The sequence below is a fragment of the Geotrypetes seraphini genome, chromosome 11, assembly GCF_902459505.1.
Source record: "Geotrypetes seraphini chromosome 11, aGeoSer1.1, whole genome shotgun sequence".
In the NCBI taxonomy this organism is placed as follows: domain Eukaryota; kingdom Metazoa; phylum Chordata; class Amphibia; order Gymnophiona; family Dermophiidae; genus Geotrypetes; species Geotrypetes seraphini.
In genome coordinates, this window is record NC_047094.1 from 54,703,143 (window position 1) to 54,728,048 (window position 24,906).

At 43.9% G+C, this 24,906-nt stretch overlaps 1 protein-coding gene across 3 annotated transcripts in view; it reads left to right on the forward strand.

Annotated features, from left to right (window-relative positions):
* Nucleotides 1-24,906, forward strand: part of ABCA3 (ATP binding cassette subfamily A member 3) — a 211,043-nt gene that overhangs the window by 118,235 nt on the left and 67,902 nt on the right. For all 3 annotated transcript variants that reach the window (XM_033914147.1, XM_033914145.1, XM_033914146.1), the window contains exons 12-17: nucleotides 8,782-8,911; nucleotides 9,151-9,305; nucleotides 14,314-14,469; nucleotides 16,454-16,664; nucleotides 21,177-21,327; nucleotides 21,787-21,885. In XM_033914147.1, coding sequence (XP_033770038.1) covers nucleotides 8,782-8,911; nucleotides 9,151-9,305; nucleotides 14,314-14,469; nucleotides 16,454-16,664; nucleotides 21,177-21,327; nucleotides 21,787-21,885 — 902 coding nt within the window. The remainder of the gene's footprint in view (nucleotides 1-8,781; nucleotides 8,912-9,150; nucleotides 9,306-14,313; nucleotides 14,470-16,453; nucleotides 16,665-21,176; nucleotides 21,328-21,786; nucleotides 21,886-24,906) is intronic.

Here is a 24,906-nt window from a genome sequence, read left to right on the forward strand (position 1 = left end):
CAGCATACAAATGGAAAATAATAGTGCACATCCCCCATTCCCAAATGAGGAAACTGTCAGAGATTGTACTTAAGGATTAAACATGCACACTTGTCAGAGTCTCCACTTTATGGCATACCTGCTGCATTTGCTTTCTCCCCACCCATTTTTTTTTTTTTTTGGTTAGTTTTAAATCTTCTCACTTGTTTTGTCATATCATGTCAATAATTGTACCCAAATAGAGTTGCCATATGGCTCCAGAAAAAGCAGGATAGTTTGTGACATCTGAGTTTTATTTCCACTGAAAGCAATAGAAGTAAAGACTGACAGAGACATCTGGATTTTAGTTCCATTGAAAGCAGTGGAAGTAAAACTCGGGTGTCTCAGTCCATCCTCCTTTTTCTGGAACCATATGGTAACCCTATACACAGATTTCCTCCACATGGGCCGACTAGATGAAAGTCCACATGAACAATGTAAACTGAGGGGAAGGATTGCTGCTAGCTTAGGACCATGAATCTGGGTATGATCAGAGCAGGGGAAAAGTTGTTCCATTTTTGATCAGGAGGATAAGTGACTGGGCAAAATAAGATAGTTTAAAAAAAAAAAGAACCCATGCACCTCTATGGTTTCTTTTGAAAGCATAGGGTGAAGTATGAGTGGGAGATATGCCAAGTGAAGGACATTATAATAGTTCTTGACAATGTCAGAATCAATAATTGTCTTTTAAAGCAAACAAACTGAAACAATTGCATTCAGTCCAAGTTAGTTAAATACTTGGTTAACATAAAACAAGGTAGTCTTAGAGCAGGCCAAGGTGAAACTAGTTTATCTGTAACCGTTACTATGGAGTTCCTTCTTACTAAGCTACTGTAAATCATGCCAAGCTCTACGATTGTGGAGATGATGCGGTATATAAACTTAAGGTTTAGTTTATCTGCAGATCTCCCTAAAACTATACATGTAGTACATAACAAAGATCTCTCTGTTGCTCATAGTTATTATATTCCTCGAAGTTCTCATGTGGAGAACCCTGTTGAAGATGTCCTAGATGCATTGGGAGGAGTAAGTCTTGATTTTAATTTCCTAGAGAGCTGTAATGATATTGTCAATACTATAGATAGATAGATAAATTTATTGCCTTTTAGAAGGAATTCACTCAAGGCAGTGTACAGTAAGAATAAGTCAAGCATAGGCAAACAATTATAGCAGTAACAATATTGAAATAACAATACAAAGTATGTTACATTACAATGACAACACAATATGCAAAGGCTCGCTTAAAAAATAAAGATGCTGCCTTTTGTGGTCAGAAGATTCAAATCTTCCCAGATGTGGCCGAGGCCACTCAATTACATAGAAAGCACTTTCTTGGTGTTAAATCACAAACAAGTTTATTAATTAACCCCAACTTATACAAAACTGCAAGAGCGATTTTTAGCATCAGCCACGGCGATATCAGCTTTGACTCTCATAGGAATTCTATAAGCATCTGAGCTGTTACCGCAGTGGCCGGCGCTAAAATTTGCACTACAGTTTTGTAAAAGTGGGGAAGGGGTAAGTTTCCAAGTTTATTAATTATTTATATACCACCTATCAATGGAAGTTGTCTAAGTGGTTTTACATTCAGGTACTCAAGCATTTTTCCCTATCTGTCCTGGCGGGCTCACAATCTACCTAGTTTACCTGGGGCATTGGAGGATTAAGTGACTTGCCCAGAGAGTCACAAGGAACAGCGCTGGGCTTGAACCCACAACCTCACGGTGCTGAGGCTGTAGCTTTGGGAACCACTTTTTTTTTTTTTTTTTTTTAGATTCCCATGTAAGTGTTTAATAGGTTGGAAGGGATGAGCTTCATCTTTTTAGACCCTACTCAGTTTGAGAATTTTCTGGAAGTCACAATATAGGTGATAGTGTAGGTATGAGTATATTTTGTTCTCAATAAACTGAATGTATTCCTAAGATAGGGTAGAGGTTTTTATAAGATAGAAACTCTTATTCTATTTTGATTGCTTATTTTTTTCTTGACTATATAATTACTATATAATTGTTGCTTTCATAATGTGGACTTAATTTTGGCACATGGTTTCTATTTCGATTATTTTCCCCTAGATTAGCCCTGCACAACATGCGGGCTGCATGCAGCCCAAAACGGCTCTCACTACGGCCCATGTGGGGAAGGGGTGTTGAGGGAAGGCGATCTGTGAAAATATGCATTTCCTTTTTTTCTGACCTGAAATGCTTCGCCGTTAGATCTCGCTGAGGTTCGTCCTCTTCTAATCGAGCAGAGGACCTTTGATTCAAGCCCCCTCAACCTGCATGGTTGGCGTTGGCGTCCATTTCCCCATTCGTCTCTGCTGGTACTGGCTGGCTGCCTTTCTTTTTTTATATGCGCAGCATGAGCTTGGCGTGTCGTGACGCAGGACATCTTTGCTCGGCTGGAAGGCTCGCGGTTGGGTTCTCGCATGTTTACCTGGGGATGCAGGAGATTCTGCTGCTTGAAAGCCATTTACCTTCCCTCATAGAACTGCTCAGTTCTCCGCAGGCTGCTACAGCTTTGCGTGGGATGCACATGTAAAATGGAGGGACATCGCGAAGAGTGCTTTCCTGTGGCTATATTTCGCTCCCTCTGCCTTCATGTTTCCGGCAGGGCGGGACGTAGCACATGTAAAGAAGTTGCGGCAGAGGGAGCAGGACGTTGGAGAAGCAAAATCAGAGACATAAGAACATAAGCAGTGCCTCCGCCGGGTCAGACCACAGGTCCATCCTGCCCAGCAGTCCGCTCCCGCGGCGGCCCAAACAGGTCATGACCTGTCTAAATCACCAGAAGGGGCCCCCATGCCACCTTGGTTTCCTATTGAGTCCTATCTTCCCATCAAAGTCCTAGCCTTCCGGTCTTGCACATGCACGACCTGGTTGGGATTCTATATTTATTTTCTGGTTAGCTTTCTCAGTATCCCACGATCCTTTTATCCTTCAGGAATCCGTCCAGTCTCTGTTTGAATCCCTGTACCGTACTCTGCCTAATCACTTCCTCCGGTAGCGCATTCCAAGTGTCCACGACCCTCTGGGTGAAAAAAAACTTTCTTGCATTCGTTTTGAACCTATCTCCCTTCAGTTTCTCCGAATGCCCCCTCGTACCTGTTGTCCCCTTCAGCCTGAAGAATCTGTCCCTATCCACCCTCTCTATGCCCCTCATGATCTTGAAGGTCTCTATCATATCACCCCTGAGCCTCCTTTTTTCCAGAGAGAAGAGCCCCAGCCTATCCAACCTCTCAGCATATCGGCAGTGTTCCAGCCCTCTTACCAGTTTCGTTGCTCTCCTTTGGACTCTCTCAAGTACCGCCATGTCTTTCTTGAGGTACGGCGACCAATATTGAACGCAGTATTCCAGATGCGGACGCACCATCGCTCGATACAGTGGCATGATGACTTCCCGCGTCCTAGTTGTTATGCCTCTCTTTATGATGCCCAGCATCCTGTTGGCTTTTTTTGAGGCCGCTGCGCACTGTGCAGATGGCTTCAGTGATGGATCCACCAGCACACCCAAGTCTCTCTCAAGATTGCTTTCTCCCAACAATGCCCCTCCCAATTTGTAGTTGAACAACGGGTTCTTTTTCCCTATATGCATGACCTTGCATTTTTCCACGTTAAAGCGCATTTGCCATTTGTTCGCCCAGTCTTCCAGCTTGTCTAGGTCCCTTTGCAGGTCCTCACACTCCTCCCTGGAGCTAACTCTGCCGCACAGTTTGGTATCGTCTGCAAATTTTATAACCTCGCACTTTGCTTCCTTTTCCAGGTCATTGATAAATATGTTGAAGAGTAACGGCCCCAGCACCGATCCCTGTGGCACACCGCTTGTGACTCCCCGCCAGTCAGAATATTGGCCCTTTACTCCGACCCTCTGCAGTCTACCCGACAACCAGTGCTCGATCCATCTGAGCACATCCCCTCCCACCCCGTGGTTCCACAGTTTCCTAAGCAGCCTTTCATGTGGCACCTTGTCGAAAGCCTTTTGAAAATCGAAGTAAATGATGTCTATGGGTTCCCCATTGTCCACCCGACTGCTTATTCCCTCAAAGAAGTACAGAAGGTTCGTTAAGCACGACTTTCCCTTACAGAATCCATGCTGGCTTGTTCTCAGTAGGCCATTTCTCTCAATGTGCTCGCAAATGCCGTCCTTTATCATAGCTTCTACCATCTTCCCTATAATTGAAGTCAGGCTCACCGGCCTGTAGTTCCCGGGGTCACCCCTCGATCCCTTCTTGAAGATAGGTGTGACATTCGCCAATTTCCAGTCCTCTGGTACCTCTCCAGTTTTCAAGGATAGGTTACAAACATGCTGGATTGTGCCCGCTATTTCTTGTCTTAGCTCCTTTAGAACCCTTGGGTGTATCCCGTCCGGACCTGGTGATTTGCCGCATTTTAACCTGTCTATCTGTTTGAGGACATCCTCCTTACTTACCTCTATGTGCTCCAATTTTTCAGCCTGTTCCCCACTCATGAGCTCCTCTGAGTCCGGTATATTAGATGTGTCTTCTCTCGTGAAAACCGATGAGAAGAATGTGTTCAACCTCTCAGCTACCTCTTTATCCTCCTTAATCACTCCCTTCCTATCCCCATCGTCCAACGGCCCCACCTCCTCTCTCGCTGGTCGTTTCCCCTTTACGTAACTGAAGAATGCCTTGAAGTTTTTCGCCTCCCTGGCCAGCCCCTCTTCGTATTTCCCTTTTGCTTTTCTAACCTCTCGGTGGCATTCTTTTTGGCATTTCCTGTGCGCCTGGTGATTTTCCTCCGTTGGGTCCTTTTTCCATCTCTGGAAGGATACTTTTTTATCATTTATTGCCCTCTTTACTTCTGTTGAGATCCAAACCGGGTCCTTTGACCGCTTATTCTTGCAGCCTTTCCTGAAACTGGGGACGTACATTCTTTGTGCTTCCTGCAGGGTGTCCCTGAATAGGGTCCAGGTGCTTTCCACAGTCTCCATCCTAAAGATGTTTCTGAGCTTCCTCCCCACCATTTCCCTCATAGCAACATAGTTCCCTTTCTTGAAGTTGAGCGCAGTTGTTGCGGTCCTCCTTACTATGGGTGTCCCCCTTTCTAATGTGAATCTGATCGTGTTGTGGTCACTGTTGCCTAGTGGTCCTCCCACTTCTACCCCTCTTGCAGGCCCCCCTAATCCGTTCAGGATGAGGTCAAGAGTAGCCCTCCCTCGCGTCGGTTCCCTGACCAGTTGCTCCATGAAGCAGTCCCTTACAGCTTCTACAAATCCTGTTTCCCTATTACAGTTGGAGTGACCCGTACTCCAGTCAATCCCTGGGTAGTTGAAGTCCCCCATCACTGTTACCCTTCCAGTCCTGCACTCCTGTCTCAGTTCAGCTTCCAAGTCATGTCCGACTCCTTCCGGCGTACCAGGTGGGCGATAGTACAGCCCCCAGTTTTATGCCTTGTTTCCCGGCAATTTGACCCATAGCGATTCCAGCCCCTCTGCCTTCGTTGCCATATCCGTCCCGACCGAGTAGATAGAGTCCTTTATATATAGTGCTATGCCTCCCCCCTTCTTGTGGGTCCTGTCTCTCCTGTAGAGCTTGTACCCCGGCAGCGCCACATCCCATTGATTCTCCTCTGTCCACCATGTTTCTGTAATTCCAATTATATCTAGGTCTTCCCCCTTGGCCACGACCTCTAGTTCACCCATCTTGGCCATGAGGCTTCTTGCATTTGCGTATAAGCACCGCAGGTCCCGTCGTTTTTCCTCCACCTCTGTATTCACCTCTGCATTCACCTGGGCCGCCTCTCCTGTTCCCTGTACTTCTGCTTTGCCCTCAGCCTTTACCCTCGTAGCTTTCAGCTTCCCCACATTTCCACCACCCCACTTCCCCGCTTTTCCTCTGAGGTTTCTTGCCCCCTCCTGGGCCCCGGCCTCTGTTCCATCCCCCTCGCCTTGTGTAGCCCCTATAATGCTCTCAGCTTTCGCCCTCGTGCCACCCAGTCCCCCTGTGTCTCCATGCCCCTTAGTCTCCTCCCAGCAAGCTCCCTTTACCTGTTGTTTCCCTCGCTGTCTGATCATACGATCCACTGGTCTCTCTACTTCCTCCATGCAGTTAGCCCGTTCAGCATCTGTTCTGGATACTGTTGTCCGAAGCGTCAACATCAGATCAGCTGTCGGCTTTCCCTCTGTGCTCAGGTGCAGGCCGTCCCGCCGGTAGAGCTTACTCTTCCCCCAGAAGGACGTCCAGTTCCTTACAAAGTGGAAGCCCTCCTCCTGGCACCATCTCCTCAACCATGCATTCACAGCCTGGAGGTCCGCCTGCCTCTTTGCATCTGCTCTCGGTACAGGCAGGATCTCTGAGAATGCTATCCTCCGGGTACTCTGCTTCAGTTTTCGTCCCAGGACCCTGAACTGGTCAGTCAGCGTGGCCTACGCGGGTAGGATGTGGAGATGGAGCGCTTTAGAATGAGGGAGAGAAGTCAGGCCGCGAACAGGGAGACTGGGGAGAATGGAAGAAAGATGAAGAGACGTCAGGCCCTGGGGAGGGGAAGACAGAGAGAGTGAGAAAGACAGATAGATCTGAAACAAAGGGAAGGCAGAAGAGAGGGGGCAGATGTTGGACTTGAAGGTGTCTAGAAGGAAGAGAGAGAAAGAGACTGTAGAGAGTTGGAAAGATTCTGGACCAAGGAGGGAGAGAGAAAGAGGCAAAGAGAACAAATGCTGGACATGGGAGGAGGGGCCTGGATCAAAAGGGATCAAATTTATCTAGTCAGGGCTCTCAAGGGACACACTCTGAATCATCTGAGTCCGATACACTAGGGGGAGGACCACGTGCCGTATGTATCATTAGGGTTTCTGTGGGAGAACATGAAACAATAGCCCTGCTTGATACAGGGGCCGATCAGTCCATAATGGCCATGCGGTTTTGGAGGAAGGTGTTCCCCGGGGAGAAGGAAGTTTCCCATACCAGGAGAGTGGTCATAAAGTGTATACACGGAGATGAAGTAAGGTATTCCCTTAGACCTACTACTTTGTTATATCAGGATAGGGTATATCCAATTTCTGTTGCCTTAGTTCCTGGGGCCCCATATGATCTCATTTTGGGACAGGACTGGTCAGGATTGGAGGAAGTCATAGGGGTTAAACAGGAGGCAGATGTTGGACTATGGAAGGTGCAGACAGAGGGGGAGAGACCTTGAGGAAGAACAGAGATATGCAAGATCATAACAGAGGAGGGAGACCTGGAACAAAGATGGTGGTAGGTACAAAGGAGAACTGACACTGGATCTGGGGAAGGTAAGCAGAGGGAAAAGAGATAGACCTGCACTCAAAAGGGGATGGTGCTGGATTGTGAAGAAATGTTGGATGCACACTCAGAAGGAAATCCAACCAGAAACTAATTAAATCACCAGACAACAAAGGTAGGAAAAAGTATTTTATTTTCAATTTAGTGATTGAAATGTGTCAGTTTTGAGAATTTATATCCATCTGTGTGTATTGTGTGTGTGTATATGAAAAATGAAAGGAAAAAATTTCATTATAATTAGTAAATGGGGCAGGATCTGGGGCAGAGCATGAGTGGGTTTAGGGCAGAGCTTGGGAGGTCTGTGGTTGTGGTATTTAGCTTGAAGTAGATGAGAAACACTGCTTTAGGCAATCAGCCACCACCAGTGCCTCTCCTTCTCTCCCGCCCTCTTCCTTACTGGCACCCCCTACTGGCATCTCGGGGCCCTTCTGGAAGGCCTCTGCACATGTGCGGATGCCAACATGATGATGTCACGCATGCATGTGATGTCATCATGGCAACGTCTGCAAACTTTTGGGTGCCTCGAGCTGTGGCCACTACCTGCGGCACCTCGCTACATTTTCTGACTTCATTTCGGTCCCGGATCATTTGAGTTGTGCAGGCCTGCCCTAGATTGTTTGTTTATATTATGTGTCATTGTTTCCTTTGCATATTATGAATATGTAAAATGTTTAAATTTCTAAAATTTGCAGAATGGCTTCTTAAACATTCCACAAAATACAGTCATGGATATTCAATAGGGAACTCGCAACTTAACCAGCTATGTAAAATTTTATTATGAGTGTTGTGCAAAAAGCCTTTAGAAATTTGAATGTTTTGATGTACTAAACGAAATTGACCCACAAGATCTGAAACAGCTATTTCTGTATTTGTACAGAGATTTTTAGGTTAAAGATAAACAGATAAATTGTTTTCCTGCCCCCCCCCCTCTACTTCACTGAATTGACACCTGAGGATAGAAAAGTGGAGTAATGAAAAAGGAGGGTTGAGGAAGGAGAAACTCTGGACATCAACTGTTTTCTTGACTTTGATTTTACGTTCAAACAATTTTATTAAGAAAAATAGATAATACAACCAAAAAAGAAAACAGCCATCATAGTAATCAGAATTTCCACATTACAGAATAATAAAGAGAAAATCCCCAATCACAAAATAGTTGAACAAAAATGAGACCAATTCCCCCCGCCCCCCTTTTCCAACCCAAAATCCCCAGATCTCCAGTACTGAGCACAGCCCTTTTTTTCTTCTATCTTTTGTGCACTTATGAACCTGCTATGAAATTGCCCATACATGAATAATATAGTCCACATGTTAAACTTTATAAACAGAAAGTTCTTGACTCTAATTTTAATGACTTTGGATGCAATTGTTTTGATGGGTCCGTGGTTTGGGTTATTAAATTCCTGCTGATAGCATGCCTATAACAAGCCAGAACTGCTATTACTTCAGTGTACAGAGGGTCAAGACAGACTTCTTTGTTCCTTAAATTTTTGTTTTATCTGCAGGTGTTCAAGATGGGAAAGAAAAGCAAGGAAGCAGTGAGGGACCTGACCCTGAACATGTATGAGGGGCAGATCACAGTACTTTTAGGGCACAATGGGGCAGGCAAGAGTACTACACTGTCTATGCTTACAGGTATGGGGCAAGTCTGACAACTATACTTTTCTATGATGTGTATGTGAGGATCCATTTACTGCAAGATAGGAAAAGATGAGAGGTTTGGGAAATATGTGCAAAAAATTAATCTTTTCTCTAGATTGTGGAAACAAGCTTCAAAATTCATTGCCTTGTAAAATCTAATGTGACACTCTTTGTAGGAGTCCATGGATTTATAGAATGATTGATTGTTTTTCCTGGTATGATTTTACCCTCAGGACTATACCCTCCCACAAGTGGGGAGGCATACATCAATGGATATGAGATCACACGGGAAATGGTGCTAATCCGAAAAAGCTTGGGTTTGTGTCCCCAGCATGATGTTCTTTTTGATAACATGACTGTCGAGGAGCATCTTTTCTTCTACTCTGATGTAAGATAAATACCATACATATATCCCATATTTGCACTTTATGGGGAGAAAAATATATGTATGCCCCTTTTCTTTTATTCTTTGGTGACAATGTATTATCTCTTTGACTCTGCCTCTGGTATGTATTTTAGGTAGAGTAGATTGACATCTCCTCTCTCAAAAAGACTTCATCTTTCAGCTGTTGCTGATGCCATAGGGCTCTGATCTTGCTTGCTACTTTACTTGGTTCAGCAGTAATCGAGCACCATACACTGTTCATTTCTTTTCAGTAACTCTGGTTTCAAAATTAACAGCAATTTGAAGAGACTGTTACTAGCTGTGTTCCAGTACAGAGTCTCTCTAGACTGTGGAACTGCCAGAAGTCATTGCTTTTGTGCACAATGCATGGGATACCACTGCCCTTCTTTATCACATGACAGCTTAAAATGTATGGAAAAGTCAAACTTCCACTTTGAGTATGCCAGTATTCTCACCTCATAGCTTAAACTTTTGAGCACATTTTTTTACTGTGTTTTCCGAAGAGGTTTTCAGGAAACATTCTCCTTGTGAAGGGGAGGCATCCAGTCAAAGAGGAAGTACTGTGTACACATTCTGACCTTCATAGTTCTCTACCTCTGCAAAGCTTTTGACACACTTCCTCATAGGAGGCTTGTAAACAATTTCAATGGGCTGAAGCAAGACTCAAAATGGTGAACTGGATTAGAAACTGGTTGACTGACAGACGTCAGAGGGTGGAAGTGAATGGAATTCACTTGGAGGAAAGAAGGGTGAGTAGGGAGTATCCCAAGGATTGGTATGAAGCCCAATTCTATTCACTGTATTTGTGAGTGACATTATTGAAGGGAAAGTTTAACTTTTTTTGTTTACAACTTTTTGTGACTACTACTGCTACTAATTATTTCTATAGTGCTACCAAACGCACGCAGCACTGCACAGAGTCGCAAAGAAGAAAACAGTCCCTGCTTGGAAGAGCTTACAATCTAAACAGCCAAGATAGACAAACAGGATGAGACAGATTTGCAAGAAAGATGACAAGATGAGAAGTGATTTAAAAATATTAAAAGAATGGTCTAATATTTGGCAGTTTAAAGTTTAATGCAAAGAAAAGTAGGGTGATTCACATAGGATGTAAAAACCCAAGAGAGATGTATTTACTAGGAGATGAGAGGGGGAGGGCCGCCCCGGGTGCAGCCTTAGGGGGGGTGCACAGCCGGCCAGTTCCGGAAAATTCAGCGGTAAATAGTGTTGAAACAGCTCCCTTTTTCCCTCCCTGCCCCTTACCTTCATGGCTCTTTCCCCCCTGCCCGCCCGCCCGACAACAGGCCCAGTCCGACAAACCTCCCTGCCCGGAAGTTGCATCAGAGATGACCTTTTCGGCAGCCACACACAGCTTCAATACTCCAGCTTCTGTAAGAAGGTAATTTAGACTCGTGGCCACAGGGCAGGAAGGTTTGTCGGACTGGGCCTGTTGTCGGTCGGACTGGGCCTGTTGTCGGGCGGGCGGGTGGGGGGGGAAGTGCCACGAAGGTAAGGGGCAGGGAGAGAGAAAGGTGGAGTGGAGAGGAAAAGACGCTTAAGGGGAAATGGGTAAAACAGAGGGGGGAGAAGGGATGCTGAAAGCACATGGGGAAGACGGGGGGGGGGAGAAGTACGCTGAAAGGACATGGGGAAGACGGGGGGAGAAGGACGCTGAAAGGACATGGGGAAGACGGGGGGGGAGAAGGACGCTGAAAGGACATGGGGAAGATGGGGGAGAAGAACGTAGAAAGGACATGGGGAAGACGGGGGTGGTGGAGAAGGTCGCAGAAAGGACATGGGGAAGACAGGAGGGGAGAAGGATGCTGAAAGGACATGGGGAAAACAGAAAGAGGAAAAGGACGCTGACAGGACATGGGGAAGATAGGGGGGGAGAAGGACGCTGAAAGCACATGGGGAAGACAGAGGGGGAGAAGGACGCTGACAGGACATGGGGAGGGGGGGAGAAGGACGCTGAAAGGAAATGGGGAAGAGAGTGGGGAGAAGACGCTGAAGGGAAATGGGGAAGAGAGAGTAGGGAGAATACACTGAAGGGAAATGGGGAAGAGAGAGTGGGGAGAAGACGCTGACAGGGAAGAAGACAGATGCCAGATTATTGGGGGAGCGGAGGGAAGAAGATGGGTGCCAGACCAATTTGGAATGGGGGGAGAAAGGGAGAGGCACACTAACGGAGCAAATGGAAGACTCAGAGAGAAGAGAGAAAGTGGATGGAAGGAATTGAATGAGAACATGAGGAAAGCAGAAACCATGCAAAAAAGGTAGAATTTTTTTTTTTTTTTTTTTTGCTTCAGGATAAAGTAGTATATTAGTTGTGTTGATAAAAATTTATAAACAAAGCCCTGCCAGCTGAACATCTCTTTCTCCAGTTCAGCAGCCAGAACTTTGATTTATAAGGAAGGAATAAGCTAAATATTGCAGTACTGAGGCTTGTATGGATGGTGCAGGGACGGTGACGGGGCGGTGAATGGGATGGCGGTGAATGGGACGGGGCAGTGATGGGGACAGATTTTTTCCCTGTGTCATTCTCTAGTGCTAATGTCAAAAGCTTCCCTCTGACTCAGCTTCCTGTTTCCACTTTTGACTGAGCACCGCGTTGCCGATCTGAAGTTCTGTTGATGCCAGGGGTAGAAGGAGGCCCTTTGCCAATCTTAAGTGTTATCGTGGGGGGGGGGGGGGTTGCAAATCTTGTTGCCAAAATCGGAAAGGTGAGGAAGGGAGAAAGATGGGCCTGTGGTGGATGGAGAGATTGAGAGAAGGGGGCAGATTGATGGAAGTGGGGAGAAAGGAGAGTGAGAAGAGGGCAGATGATGGAAGTAGGGAAAAGGAGCAGATGGGGGAAAAGGATTGAGTTAGGGAAATACTTGAGGGGGTGAGGGAAAGAGGTGGGGAGCTGTAGGTATACAGTAAAAAAGGAAATTGATGAGTGGGTAGTAAGAACATAATCTAGATCAGTGGTCTCAAACTTGCGGCCTGGGGGCCACATGCAGCCCGCCAGGTACAGTTTTGCGCCCCGCAGTCTGTACTAGTGCTGCCCGCTCGTTGCAGCATCCTCTGGCTTCCCCCCTGGCCTCCCGCTCTTACCCTCAGATAATAACCGCAACCTACTGATAGGATTGCCGGTACGGTAACGATCCTTGAAGGCTGCTGTCGTCCTCGGCATCATGTTCCCTCTGCTGCAATCCTGCCCCTGATGTCAGAGAAGGGGCGAGACTGCTGAGGAGGAAACATGCTGCGGAGGCCAATGGCAGCCTGCGAGGAACGCTACAGCACCAGCAATCCTCTCTGCAGGCTGCGGTAATTAGCTGAAATTACGACCGGGAGGCCGGGGAGGATGCTGCAAAGAAGGGGGAACTTGCAGGCCTTCGGGGGGGGGGAGTTAAATTTATAAACTATACCTTATGCAAAATTGTCATTTCTTTAATAAGATATTAACTATTTTTTCTGCGGCCCTCCAAGTACCTACAAATCCACAATGTGGCCCTGCAAAGGGCTTGAGTTTGAGACCATTGATCTAGATGGATGCAGAAAATAAATTGAAAAGGAAAATGAGGGAAGAAAGGGATTGCTGAAGAGAGGTGTGGGAAAGGGAAGGAGAGGAGAGATGCCAGACCAATGGGGGTGAAAGGAGAGATGGAAGGGGGAGGCATACAGTTTCTGGAAGGGGCATAGAAGGAGAGAAGATGCCATATAGAGAGGGGCAGAGAGATGGCAGAAAGTGGATGGAAGGAAGACAGTAACAAGAAGATGAGGAAAGCAGAAACCAGAGAAGACAAAGGTAGAACTAAAATTTTCTATTTATTTATTGCTTTAGGAGACATGTGTCACTGTTTCTGTGGTGTTGCATTTTATGCAGAGTCCATTTTCTTGCTGGTTCAATTTAACTTTTGACTATGTATTTCTATTTATATCCCCCCTTTACAAAACTGTGGAGCGTTTTTTCGCACCAGCCGTGGTGGTAGCAGCTCTAATGCTCAGAATTCTATGAGCATCAGAACTGTTACCACCGTGGCTAAAATCTACACTACAGTTTTGTAAAAGGGAGAGGGGAAAGTTTGATGACATATTCCATACTAGGCGAAGGTGTTTTCTGTGTGTTCGAAAGACATGGTTTTCTGTTAGGATTGACGGTGTAGGATTGATCTGTACTAGTCTGGCTTGTTTAGTTTTACAATGGGTGTATTGATGTTGTACCACTCACTGCAGTATGTAAGATGCTGCCTTTTCCTAGGTACTCATGTGTGACGTGGCTTGTTACTAAAAATCATGTTTTTCGTACAGATGGGGGGGGGGGTGCCAAAAAATGATGGGCCCGGGTGTCACATATGCTAGGTATGCCAGAGGATCTTAAGACAACAAAACAATGTGGCAAGGCAGAGGCCATATCCAGAAGGATGCTAGGCTGCCGAGAGAGGCATGTTTAGAGTTAGGGATGGCAGTGATTATTTAGAAGATCATCTTTAGAAAAGGTATGTCTTTGTGGTCTTTCGAAATATGGTGTGGGTTGATGAGGATGTAATTGCAACTGGCAGTTTGTTCCAAATTCTTGATCCTTGGTATTCAAAGGAAAGTTGATGATGGTCTTTGAATTTCACTTTTTTTCCATAGGAAATAAGATATGTTTCCTGCTTATTCTTACTTTATTCTGAGTTTGAAGAAGTAGGCATCTATTGCCAATTCTCTCTGGACTTTATCCTGTTAGTGATTTGTAGACAAAGCGGGCGATTTTGAATTTGATTCTGCTTTGCTCTGCCAGTGTAATTCCCTTAACAGTAAGTTTATCTTGTCGAATTTCCTTGCTTTATAGATCAGTCTTGCTGCAGTGTTTTGTAGTAGTTGCAATTTTTTCAAGAATTTTACAGGGATACCTCTATCTATAGGTATCCCTGTAAAACTCTTGAAAAAATTGCAACTACTAAATATATGTATGTATGTATGTATGTATGTATATAATCTTCTCTCTGTCTCTCTCTAGATGAAAGGTTTCTCACCGTGGAAATGCCCAGAGGAAATAGAACGAATCCTAAGGATCTTGGATTTGCAAGAAAAGCGCTGCTCACTTTCAAAAACATTGTCTGGAGGCATGAAACGCAAGCTCTCTATCGGCATCGCTCTCATTGGAAACTCCAAGGTAAGTTTTTCACAGAACATAACCTACACCTTTTCTGTATAAGAGAGGCAGTGGGCTGTGCAGTTTAAAATCCTCTCACCTTAAGTATTGACAAAGAACAAACTTAAGTATATGTGACCATCTCTGGAAAAGGTGACTAAAGTAGCCAGAAACAAAAATGAGGTTTTAATGAATTCTACAAGAGCAAATAATTTATAATACAGCACTTAGAGAAGTTGAAACATATAACTTTTGCAGAGTGCTATGGACCTATAACATGAAAAATCAGCCATTCTTAATATTTTGGATCTGCTACCTAAGTCAGTTTTTTTTTTTTCAAAGACTATCACACATTAGTGTCATGAAGCTTACATTATTGCAGTTTGAGATGCATTGCATTGTATTTGTATCTTCCACTGTTGTCACCTGCACTGTACCTGTTTGTGATGAGGCATAAAATGAATGAGATTTTCTATTACAACACCTCCCCCCCCCCCAATGATTCCTATATTATTCTGGAACAATATATGTAGGGGAAGTTTTCCCTGCCTCTTGTCTGTGCTGCGTCCATGTAGCCAGATCATCAATTTTAAGGGAGCTTAACCCTAAAGTATGTATGGGAGGTTGTTGTCACTCTGCTGTCTATGCTCCTCCTGCATCCCCAAATACTTGAGGCTGTTGGGGAGTCCCCAAATTCCGCCATCCAAAGAAGTCCTCCACCTGTGTTTTGGCAGTCAGCAGCCACATTGCCGCCGCCATATTGCCTCCCTCCCCACTTGCTCAGTTTTTGCAAAAAACAAACATGTATGAGGAGGGGCAGTGCTGCGGCCCATAGGAAGTGCACCAACTGCCAGGCCGTTGATGCTGCAATTTTAGGGGGCCTGAACCCAAAATGGTAGGGACACAACCCCCCCCTTCTCTGCATAACTACACCACTGCTGTGCTGTACACGTAGTGAAGGTGAGTGGAATCTTTGTAGGCTGGGATACTTGTTTTATTGCGCAATTAAAAATATTGTAACCAAAAGCTTTTAAGACATCTAAAGAAAAAATTTACATGGAATAGAAACTGCCTACTTTTTTGCCATGGCCAACATGGCTGCTAGAAGTCTACTCCTTAATGAACTGGCAAATTTCAGGGGGTTTTTTTAAGCCCTTTTTTGCCTTTCACAGTCCTAATTATCAGATTTTTGTTCAAGAGGTGTGAACAGTTATTTTTGTCTTCTAATTGTGCTATAAACACAAAGTATGTATGAGACAGAAATGTGTTCTCATGAACTTTGTATTGTAATCAAACTGGTGGTGGTGTTTTGTTAATAATCCTAATCCTCTTAATGGAATCGGTGATTTAGAAAGGCGATTGGATTACAGCAAATGCTTCTCGCAGACAATACAGAAGGGAGAATTCCATCTATAAAGGACCTATCTTATTTTAGGTAATTCATTACCAATATTTAGCACAATTTTGTTTTCAGTTTTCTCCTCTTATTTCCAGGATGATTTCCAAGCACTTGGTTGATCCTTTCAGGGGCATCTCTTTGCAAGCAGAGATGGGGCTCCAAAGCTCATAACAGACTGTTAATGCTCAGGGTACTAAAAGCTTTATGGTCTAAAACTGGCAAATAAACCTATGTTGGTTGTTTTTTTTTGTTTTTTGGGGTTTTTTTCAGGGTGTTTATACAATCACATGTAACAATTACAATGGTTTCATCTTGAACATACTGTTATTATAGACAAAAACAGAGCAAATTAGCTTTTTACAGTTTAACCATAACTAAATTTTTTTCAAATCAGTGGAAAATTTTAATGTAGATTAGCTCACAGGTCCAATAAATTTGAACACATAGAGAGAGGGTAATACCTACCTGTTCAGTAATGAGTTGAAATGTGGAGTTCAGGATTCACAACAGTTCTAAACATGAGCTTTGAAACCTCTGATGGATTCATGGTATCGGTGTACTGTAGGGTTGAGGGTGGGTAGGTGATGCTATTTTCTTTGCCCTCAGGTGGTGATGTTAGATGAGCCAACATCAGGAATGGACCCAGCATCTCGAAGAGCTACCTGGGATCTTCTTCAGCAGCAGAAGAGGGGTCGAACCATCCTGCTGACCACTCATTTTATGGATGAGGCTGACCTACTGGGGGATCGCATTGCCATTATGGCAAAGGGTGAACTACAGTGCTGTGGCTCCTCTCTCTTTCTGAAACACAAGTATGGTAAGGGTTCACTTTTTAAATTTAAGAAATAATTTGTTTCCTGGTAAATGTAGTGCCCAACAAATGTACGTGTATAGAACTATGTCTAGTGAAACTTGATCAATGTTATAACAAGGAGGAGGGTGGGGACCTCAAACACCCGAACATGGGAACACACCCTGCGTCTTGCTGGGGTCATGACTACTATCACCGTGGAAACACACCCCGCGTCTTGCTAGGGTCATGACTATCACCGTGGGAACACACCCTGCTTCTTGCTGGGGTCATGAATATTATCACTGGTCTCCCAACTACTCCATGCACTCAAAAGTGGATTTTTAGCAATAATATGTTTTATTATTTTTACAAAAGAAAAACAGATCACTCAAAAATACATGGTGTACAACAAAATACCTGAATACCAATATTCTCCCAAACTTCATCATATACATGAGCGCCCCGCCCTCCCCCCACCCCACTCCCAATACAACAAGAAACACAGAAAGCAAGAAACGTACTCCATTCCAATGCAAGCTACATAACGAAAAATCATACATTCAACAAATGACTACGAGCTCTGGGTGTTAAAGTGTGCCAAAAGGGTTCCCAACAAAGGCTAAAGGTTCGTCCCAAAACTGTGTCCAAAGAGGAAAATTGTAAACGTTCCATAGAGGCCTGTTGCAACATCAAAGTGCGCCAATGAGAGAGCATCGGAGAATCCAAGGAGATCCAACAGTGCAGAATCACTTTTTTCCCCCAACAGCACCGAGAGAGCCAAAAAACTCCGGAATCCCTTCAGAGCAATGAGCGGAAGATGATCCAAAGTGAACAACATTACCGGGCTGAAAACAAATTTATAATTCCACATATGCTGGATATGTCGACGGATCTGCTGCCAGAAGGTTTGTATCTGTACACAAGACCAAAACTGATGTCCAAGAATGGATGGAGAGTAGGAACATTTGAGGCATTGATCAGAAGCACACATCTTCACCCGGAATAAGTAAAAGGGATACCTATAAAGACGGAGCAAAAATTAATCTCTGTCTAAACAGCCTGCTCCAGCTCATCTGGAGGCTTCAACTTGCTCCTCTCTTCTAGTGTCCTCTGCACGCCCCTCCCATCTTGTTCTTGAGCTCTTCAATCTCAGCACTGCTCCAGTTTGTCAGGGCTTGGCTCTTCCTCCCGCTGCCGGTCTCCATGACTTCATAGCAAATGAGAAGACCATATAGCCAACCACTACTACTACTATTACTTATCACTTATATAGCACTAAAAGGTATACTCAGTGCTGTACATTTTGTACTCTCTTAAAGCATCACTGCACTAGGGAATCCCCACTCTACATAGCTCGCTATTCTGAAGACTCTACAGTCCCATGGCACCACAGACACTATCTTATTGAAGAAACTGCAGCATCCAGAAGCTCACAAAGACATTCCCACAGACACAAGCACTCCAGTAGTTCCTCTTTCCCAGACCAACCCAGGAAATGCAGATGTACATCTTCCAGGCTCCACTCAGTCATCACAGACCATCCCAAAGAGAGAGACACCTATGTCTGTTCCTCTCACAATGATCACTTCCACCACCACACTATCTCACTAGCACATTGGACCTCTGTATCAGGTTTCTGGAACAACATCTAGCTCAGGCAACCATGCCTAACCTTCAGCAGATGGAACTGGCAGTACCAGAACCTTGATCATCCACTATATAGGCTTCTTTGAAAGCAGTCCTCCCTTTCTATTACTCTAAAATTCCACCATGAGAGTGGCTTTCACCCCTAGATCTTCTAGCTCTTTAGGCATTCTGTCTGATTCCCTGCCTTAGACACCTCTGCCTGTCTTACTATCCAAGGAACTGACTTACCCCAGGTTCTTTCTGAAACTTGCCACCCAACAATTATCAGTATATCTGACCCATATAACAAGGTCTTCAGCATCTTCATCCCTGTCTGTGGTAGAAGTGCTCGTGCACAAAATACTCCTTGATTGTCATGACAAAATCTGACAGATACCTTTCTCAGGAATCTCCACCACAAAAACTGGAAGTAAAATACCAGGTCAATGCCATCTCCAGGTTGAATTTGTCTTGAAGTCTTAGAGCTCTCATTCCCATTCTAATGCTTCCCCCAAAATAAAAACATAAGAGTCATGGGGAAAAGTCTTCCAAGGGTCTATGCGAAATACCAGAATAGCTATTCATCAAGTTCAACTTGTACTTTACTATCACTTACTATTGCAGAAGGACAAAAGCTCTTTGGCATTCCTCCCTCTGGAAACAAAAACAATACTACTTCCATCTTCCATGATATGAAGGAATGCAGAAATCACCTTTATCCATTCCACATTCAATACCTTCAAGACCATCTCTCTCACTAGGGTGTCCATCATGAGATCTCTATATATGCTAATAGATCTCATGCATATTCATTGGGGAAATCCTAAAAACCCGACTGGATTGCAGCCCTCAAGGACCGACATTGGACAACCCTGGCTTAGATCAACATGAAGACAAACTTCTCAATATCACAACACTTGATTCACCACCAGAATTTGAATAGAACCAGACACAGAATGTGATGGAGATGAATTAGTGCTGATATGCTTCTGCACAGCTGAACCCCTTGTGCCCCATTCCTCTTCAACTTGTTAGACTTTGGCCATAAGATATCCTCTGAATTCATCTGAGCACCATGGCTGTCTACCATGACTGTCTTGAGAACAAATCCATATTTACCTTTCGCATTCATGAGAGAACTCATGAACCACCTGCTGCATCTGGTGCTGTCCCCCTGTATAGGACCTCAACACCATCCTTTGTTAGCTCATGCTACCCCATTTGAGCTGCTGGGAATTGCATACATCAAGTTTATTGCCTGGAAGATCCTTTTCCTTGACACAATAATTTCTGCCAATGCATTATCAAGTTGCAAGCTCAGCTATGATCACACCATCCTTAGGACCTACTCCAGACTTTTACTCCAGGTTATTTCTGCCTTCCACAGCAATTGAACCACATGCTACTCCAGAGTAACAGTACCTGAATATTTAGGACTGCACTTGATCCCTGAACACTTTCCATAGGACAAAGACTTTCCAGAATCCTCTCATTTGTTCATTTTATGCAAGCCAAACAGGCCTAGAGCCCTAGTTTCCAAATGCCTTCTCTCACTTTGGATTTTTGACTGCATACCCCTTCTGTTAAAAATGTAGGTGGATCTAGAATTGAGTGACAAGGTCTATGCACACCAGCTCAGAGCTAAGGTCACCACCTTGGCCAGCCTCCATTCTTCCCCTTTGAAAGACATCTGCAAGAAGGCCTCTTAGTCAGCACCCTTTGCAGATCACAGACCACTTTGGCCATTCAATCCTCTGGATGATTCTTACTGCTTTGGTGCCCAACCAGCCCTTGCCATAGTGCCTAAATCATCGAGACTACTGCTTACACCAGTGATTTGTCAATGGCTTTGCTGTTGTCCTGATATACTGTTCCATTCTCCAGTATGTGCTGTGACCCAGAGGTGCCTTACTACTAACTGCCATCTAATATTTGTGTCACTAATCTAAAATCAGACAGTGTTCTGTTTCTTTTATCACATTGAAGCATTATTGGGAAAGTTTGCTGTTATTCCTTGGATAACCTCAACTCTTTAGAGCTAAATAAAGCTCCCACAAAGTTCTTACAGTACAGCTGCCAATCTTCATTCCTTCTCATGTTCTCCATTCAATACTACAGTAGCCTCATTTCTTCATACAAAACACTTTTAGGAAAGGCTGTATATTTAAACCTAAAAATAAATAAAATTCTTACAGCAGTATGAATCTCTTATGTAAAGTGGTGGTGCCTACATTTTGACTAAATTTGATCAGTGTCTCTGGTGAGACCTCAATTAGAATACTGTGCTTCCTTACTCCACTCAATTAGAATACCAGTGCTTTCTTACTCCACTCCTTTTCTCCATTCAATACTACAGTAACCTCATTTGCACCAGTGTTTCCTTACTCCACTCCTTTCCACCCCTTAGTTGGAGAGTCATCACTATGTTGCTGACTCATCCTCATTATTCATGGAGAGCAGGATAACTCAGCCATACAAAACCACCTACCATCCTCTCTGGAATGAACTAAGCAAGGCTGGGAACTCACTAGTGGTGGGGTTGCTAAGCACATGCACAGAAGGAACCTGTTAAAAGTAGTGAGAGCAAATCCTTTCCTAGCTGCATCCGATGACGTTTCCATTGTGTGACTAACTTACCCTGCAGTCCATGGAGAACCTCCATGCAGGAAGGTAACCTTGTTTTATAGTCCTCAAGAATTGACTAGGCTTTCTTCTGTTCACTAACCACACCTTGTAAATATGCTACTGGCCTACATTCAGTGTTACTTAAATAATGTATGAGTTCTCCTGTGCAGTTAAGATAAGACCTGAAAGAGAAGCCAAGCATAACTGAGTGTTCTTTGCAGAGCTGTCTGAAGTCAATCTTTTATTTCATTCCATTTATGTAAAAGCAATCTCTGTGTTGCTCAGGGGCTGGCTATCACATGATAATGGTTAAGAAGCCGCACTGCAATGTGGGGGAGATCTCCCAGCTGATTTGCCGCTATGTTCCAAATTCTACTCTGGAGAGCAATGCAGGGGCAGAGCTGTCATTCATACTTCCAAAGGAGAGCACACACAGGTAAATTCTGGAGGCTGTAACTTAAACACATGAATATCTTTTCACAGGCTTTAGAATATAACTCTTTCCTTTTAGAGTTGCTTCTAGAGCTGCTCTTTGGCCATCCACTAGGTGTGCCTACCAGCTCTGTATTTTGTTGGGCCTCACCCTACATCAGAGGCAGTCCCACTCATGGCTACACTAAGGTGTTGGAGCTTATAAGGAATTGCAGGATTCTCATCAGGTAATAAGGAGCAGTGATCATTCGCTGTGAAATACCCGCTGAGTGGCTATTTTGGTGGTCTGTGACTCCAGCAGAGCAGTGACACCATGCGGTAAGATAGCATAATACCTGCAGTCAGTTTGTTCTCCAGCAGAGCAGTCCTATTCAGCTATGTGTAATAAGGATAAACATTTGGGTCAGTAGCAAAGGAGAGAGGTTAGTCATTAGCATATTTCTTTCTGCCCCATACCTTACAGGTTTGAAGCTCTATTCACAGAACTGGAACAGAGACAAGAGGAACTGGGCATCTCTAGCTATGGAGCTTCTATAACCACCATGGAGGAGGTCTTCCTCAGGTCAGTGCTTCCAAATATTTCTCCCCTAAACAGCCTATGCAACAATCTTGTAATCACCATTTTTTTAAATCTTACACTATAATGTAATTTCTTCATACAAAACACTTTTAGGAAAGGCTGTATATTTAAGCCTAAAAATAAATAAAATTCTTACAGCAGTATGAATCTCTTGTGTAAAGTGGTGGTGCCTACATTTTGACTAAATTTGATCAGTGTCTCTGGTGAGACCTCAATTAGAATACTGTGTACAATTCTGGAGACTGCACCTTCAAAAAGATATAAACAGGATGCAATCTGTCCAGAGGATGACTGCTAAAATGGTCATGGTCTTCGTCATAAAGCGTATGGGGACAGACTTAAAGATCTCAATATGTATACTTTGGAGGAAAGGCGGGAGAGGAGAAATATGATAGAATTGTTCAAATGCCTACATGGCATAAATGCACATGAGGCAAGTCTCTTTCAATTGAAAGGAAACTCTGGAGTGAGGGAGCATAGAATGAGGTTGAAAAGGGATAGACTCAGAATAACCTCAGAAAATATTTTTTCATGGAAAGGGTGATGAATAAATGGAATGGCCTCACAGTGGAGATAGTAGAGACTAATAATGTATCTGAATTCAATAAACTTGGGACAAGTACATTGGATCTCTAAGGGAGAGGAAGAGATAGTAGATGTCATGGATAAGTTCCGGGTAGTTCACAACAAGAGAACTGAGGCATATCAGTGAAGATGCAGGATGCAGTAGAATTCAATGCTATACAATACAACACTTATAATGCACAATTATTATGTGATTTTTTTTAGGTGGTTTTTTCAATGAATATACTGTTTAAACTCGACAGTGATCTTAACCATCTGAGATAGTAAACACCTATTATCATACAGTTTTTTTGGAACCTCAGGCCACCACTCAGAGCTCAAACTCATTCATTGCTCTAAGCTTTATGTGGAAGCTCCTCATTGGATCCTTTTATATTTTCTAACCTCTTTTTGCTTTTGTAATAAATTTTTTTTTTTTTTTTTAAATCACTCTAGCTTCAAAAGGGAGCCAATGGAGTTGCATGTAAAAAGGGCTTATATGGTCAAACTTTCAGTCCAAAGATCAAACATACAGCAGCATTTTGAGCCAAGGTGAAGTCTTTGCAGTGTTTTCTTGGTTGACCCTAGATATGTGATGTTACAATAATCTAAGGTAGATAGGATGGTGGATTGAACTAGTATTCTATAGGACACCATGTCAAAATATTTTTTTATATAGTTCTTAGTTTCCATAAAATAGTCAGTTGATCTGTGTGATTCTCGAATGTTAGGTGTCATTCTATAGTAACTAAAAAAGGGGGGAAGAAAAATCCAACGTGGTCTGCAGTGAACAACAGCAAGCAGAAAACAACAAAAAAAACTGCAGATAATGTACAAGATGCAGGCGTTGTTTATTAAAATTGCAGTAACATATACAACCTTATAGTAACTCCCAGGATTTTGATATAACTTGCTATTTCAAATTTTTGGCCATTAAGTTAAATGGAAGCTTCTCTGAGTTTATCATTAGGACTAGCTAGGAAGATCTTAGTTTTCTCAGGGTTGAGTTTCAGTTTTGACGGCAACATCCATTGTTCTATTTTCCCAGGATATTTGAGAATAAGTTATGTAGTTCTATTGAGAATGATTGGAGTGGTATTAGTACCAATACGGATTTAGGCCCAATTTCAGCACCGAGTCCCTCCTAGTTTCCCTAATCTCAAAGGTGCAACAACTACACGCCCGAAACAAATTTGCTGTTCTCCTACAGTTTGATCTCTCCGCGGCTTTCAACGTCGCGCATCACGACATACTAATCTACCAACTTTCCGAGATTGGGATAGACTCTTCTGTCCTAAAGTGGTTCTCAAACTTCCTTTGCGATCGTTCCTACATTGTCAACACAAACGGCTCCAAATCCGCTTCATGGACACCATCCTGTGGTGTTCCACAGGGCTCTCCCCTATCCCCTATTCTCTTCAACATATATATGACCTCCCTGAAGCTCCTTAAACTATCCCCCCTTGAAACAATTTACATATATGCAGACGATATCCTCATCCTCCTCGAAACAGATCCAAACCTTACAAACCTCCAAGAGAACATCACATCATGCATAATGAGACTTCACGCCTGGTCCCTCAGTACAGATGAAATTAAATGAATCAAAAACAAAATTACTCTGGCTCAGCCCAAAATTAGCACACCTGCCCGCCCTCTTCACCCTACCCACAGGCCCTGCTCTACACCTTGAGTTCTCAAGCAAGGTCCTTGGCATCACTATCGACTCCTCCCTTTCCCTCAACGATCACCTGAATTCCCTGGCAAAATCTTGTTTTTTCAGCCTCCACATGCTAAGGAAAGTTAGATCCTATTTTCACCAAAAGCATTTCACCGTTCTTGTGCAATCCATCATCCTATCCAAACTCGATTATTGTAACGCCATCTACTTAGGCCTAACGAAAAAAAGTCTTCGCAGACTCCAGCTTATCCAGAACACTGCGGCTAAGCTGATTTTTGCTAAACGCAAATATGACCACGTCTCCCCTCTACTTACCAATCTTCACTGGCTCCCAGTACTTTCCAGAATTCATTTCAAATGCTCCTGCCTGGCTTTCAAGATCATTCACGGCATCCTTCCGCCCCTTATCCCTCTATCCTTCCTCGCCCCGACACCAACTACCACCAGATCTGCCCACAGACATAAACTATCCTTCCCCTCTCTACACGGCATCCTCCACGCAGGTAAACAGGGTAGATCCCTCCTCTCCAAAATCACCGGCCTCTGGAACGACCTCACTGTCCCGCTGCGGAATCTGGACTCCCTCCAACTATTCCGAAAACAACTGAAAACCTGGCTTTTCTCTAGCATATAATAATCTCTTCTCCTGATTACATCCCCTCTTTTTATGCTTTGTAAACTCTTTCTCTTCTCTCTTCCCATATTTTTTAAACTCTGTAAACCGTGTCGAGCTCCACTTCAGTGGAGAAGATGCGGTA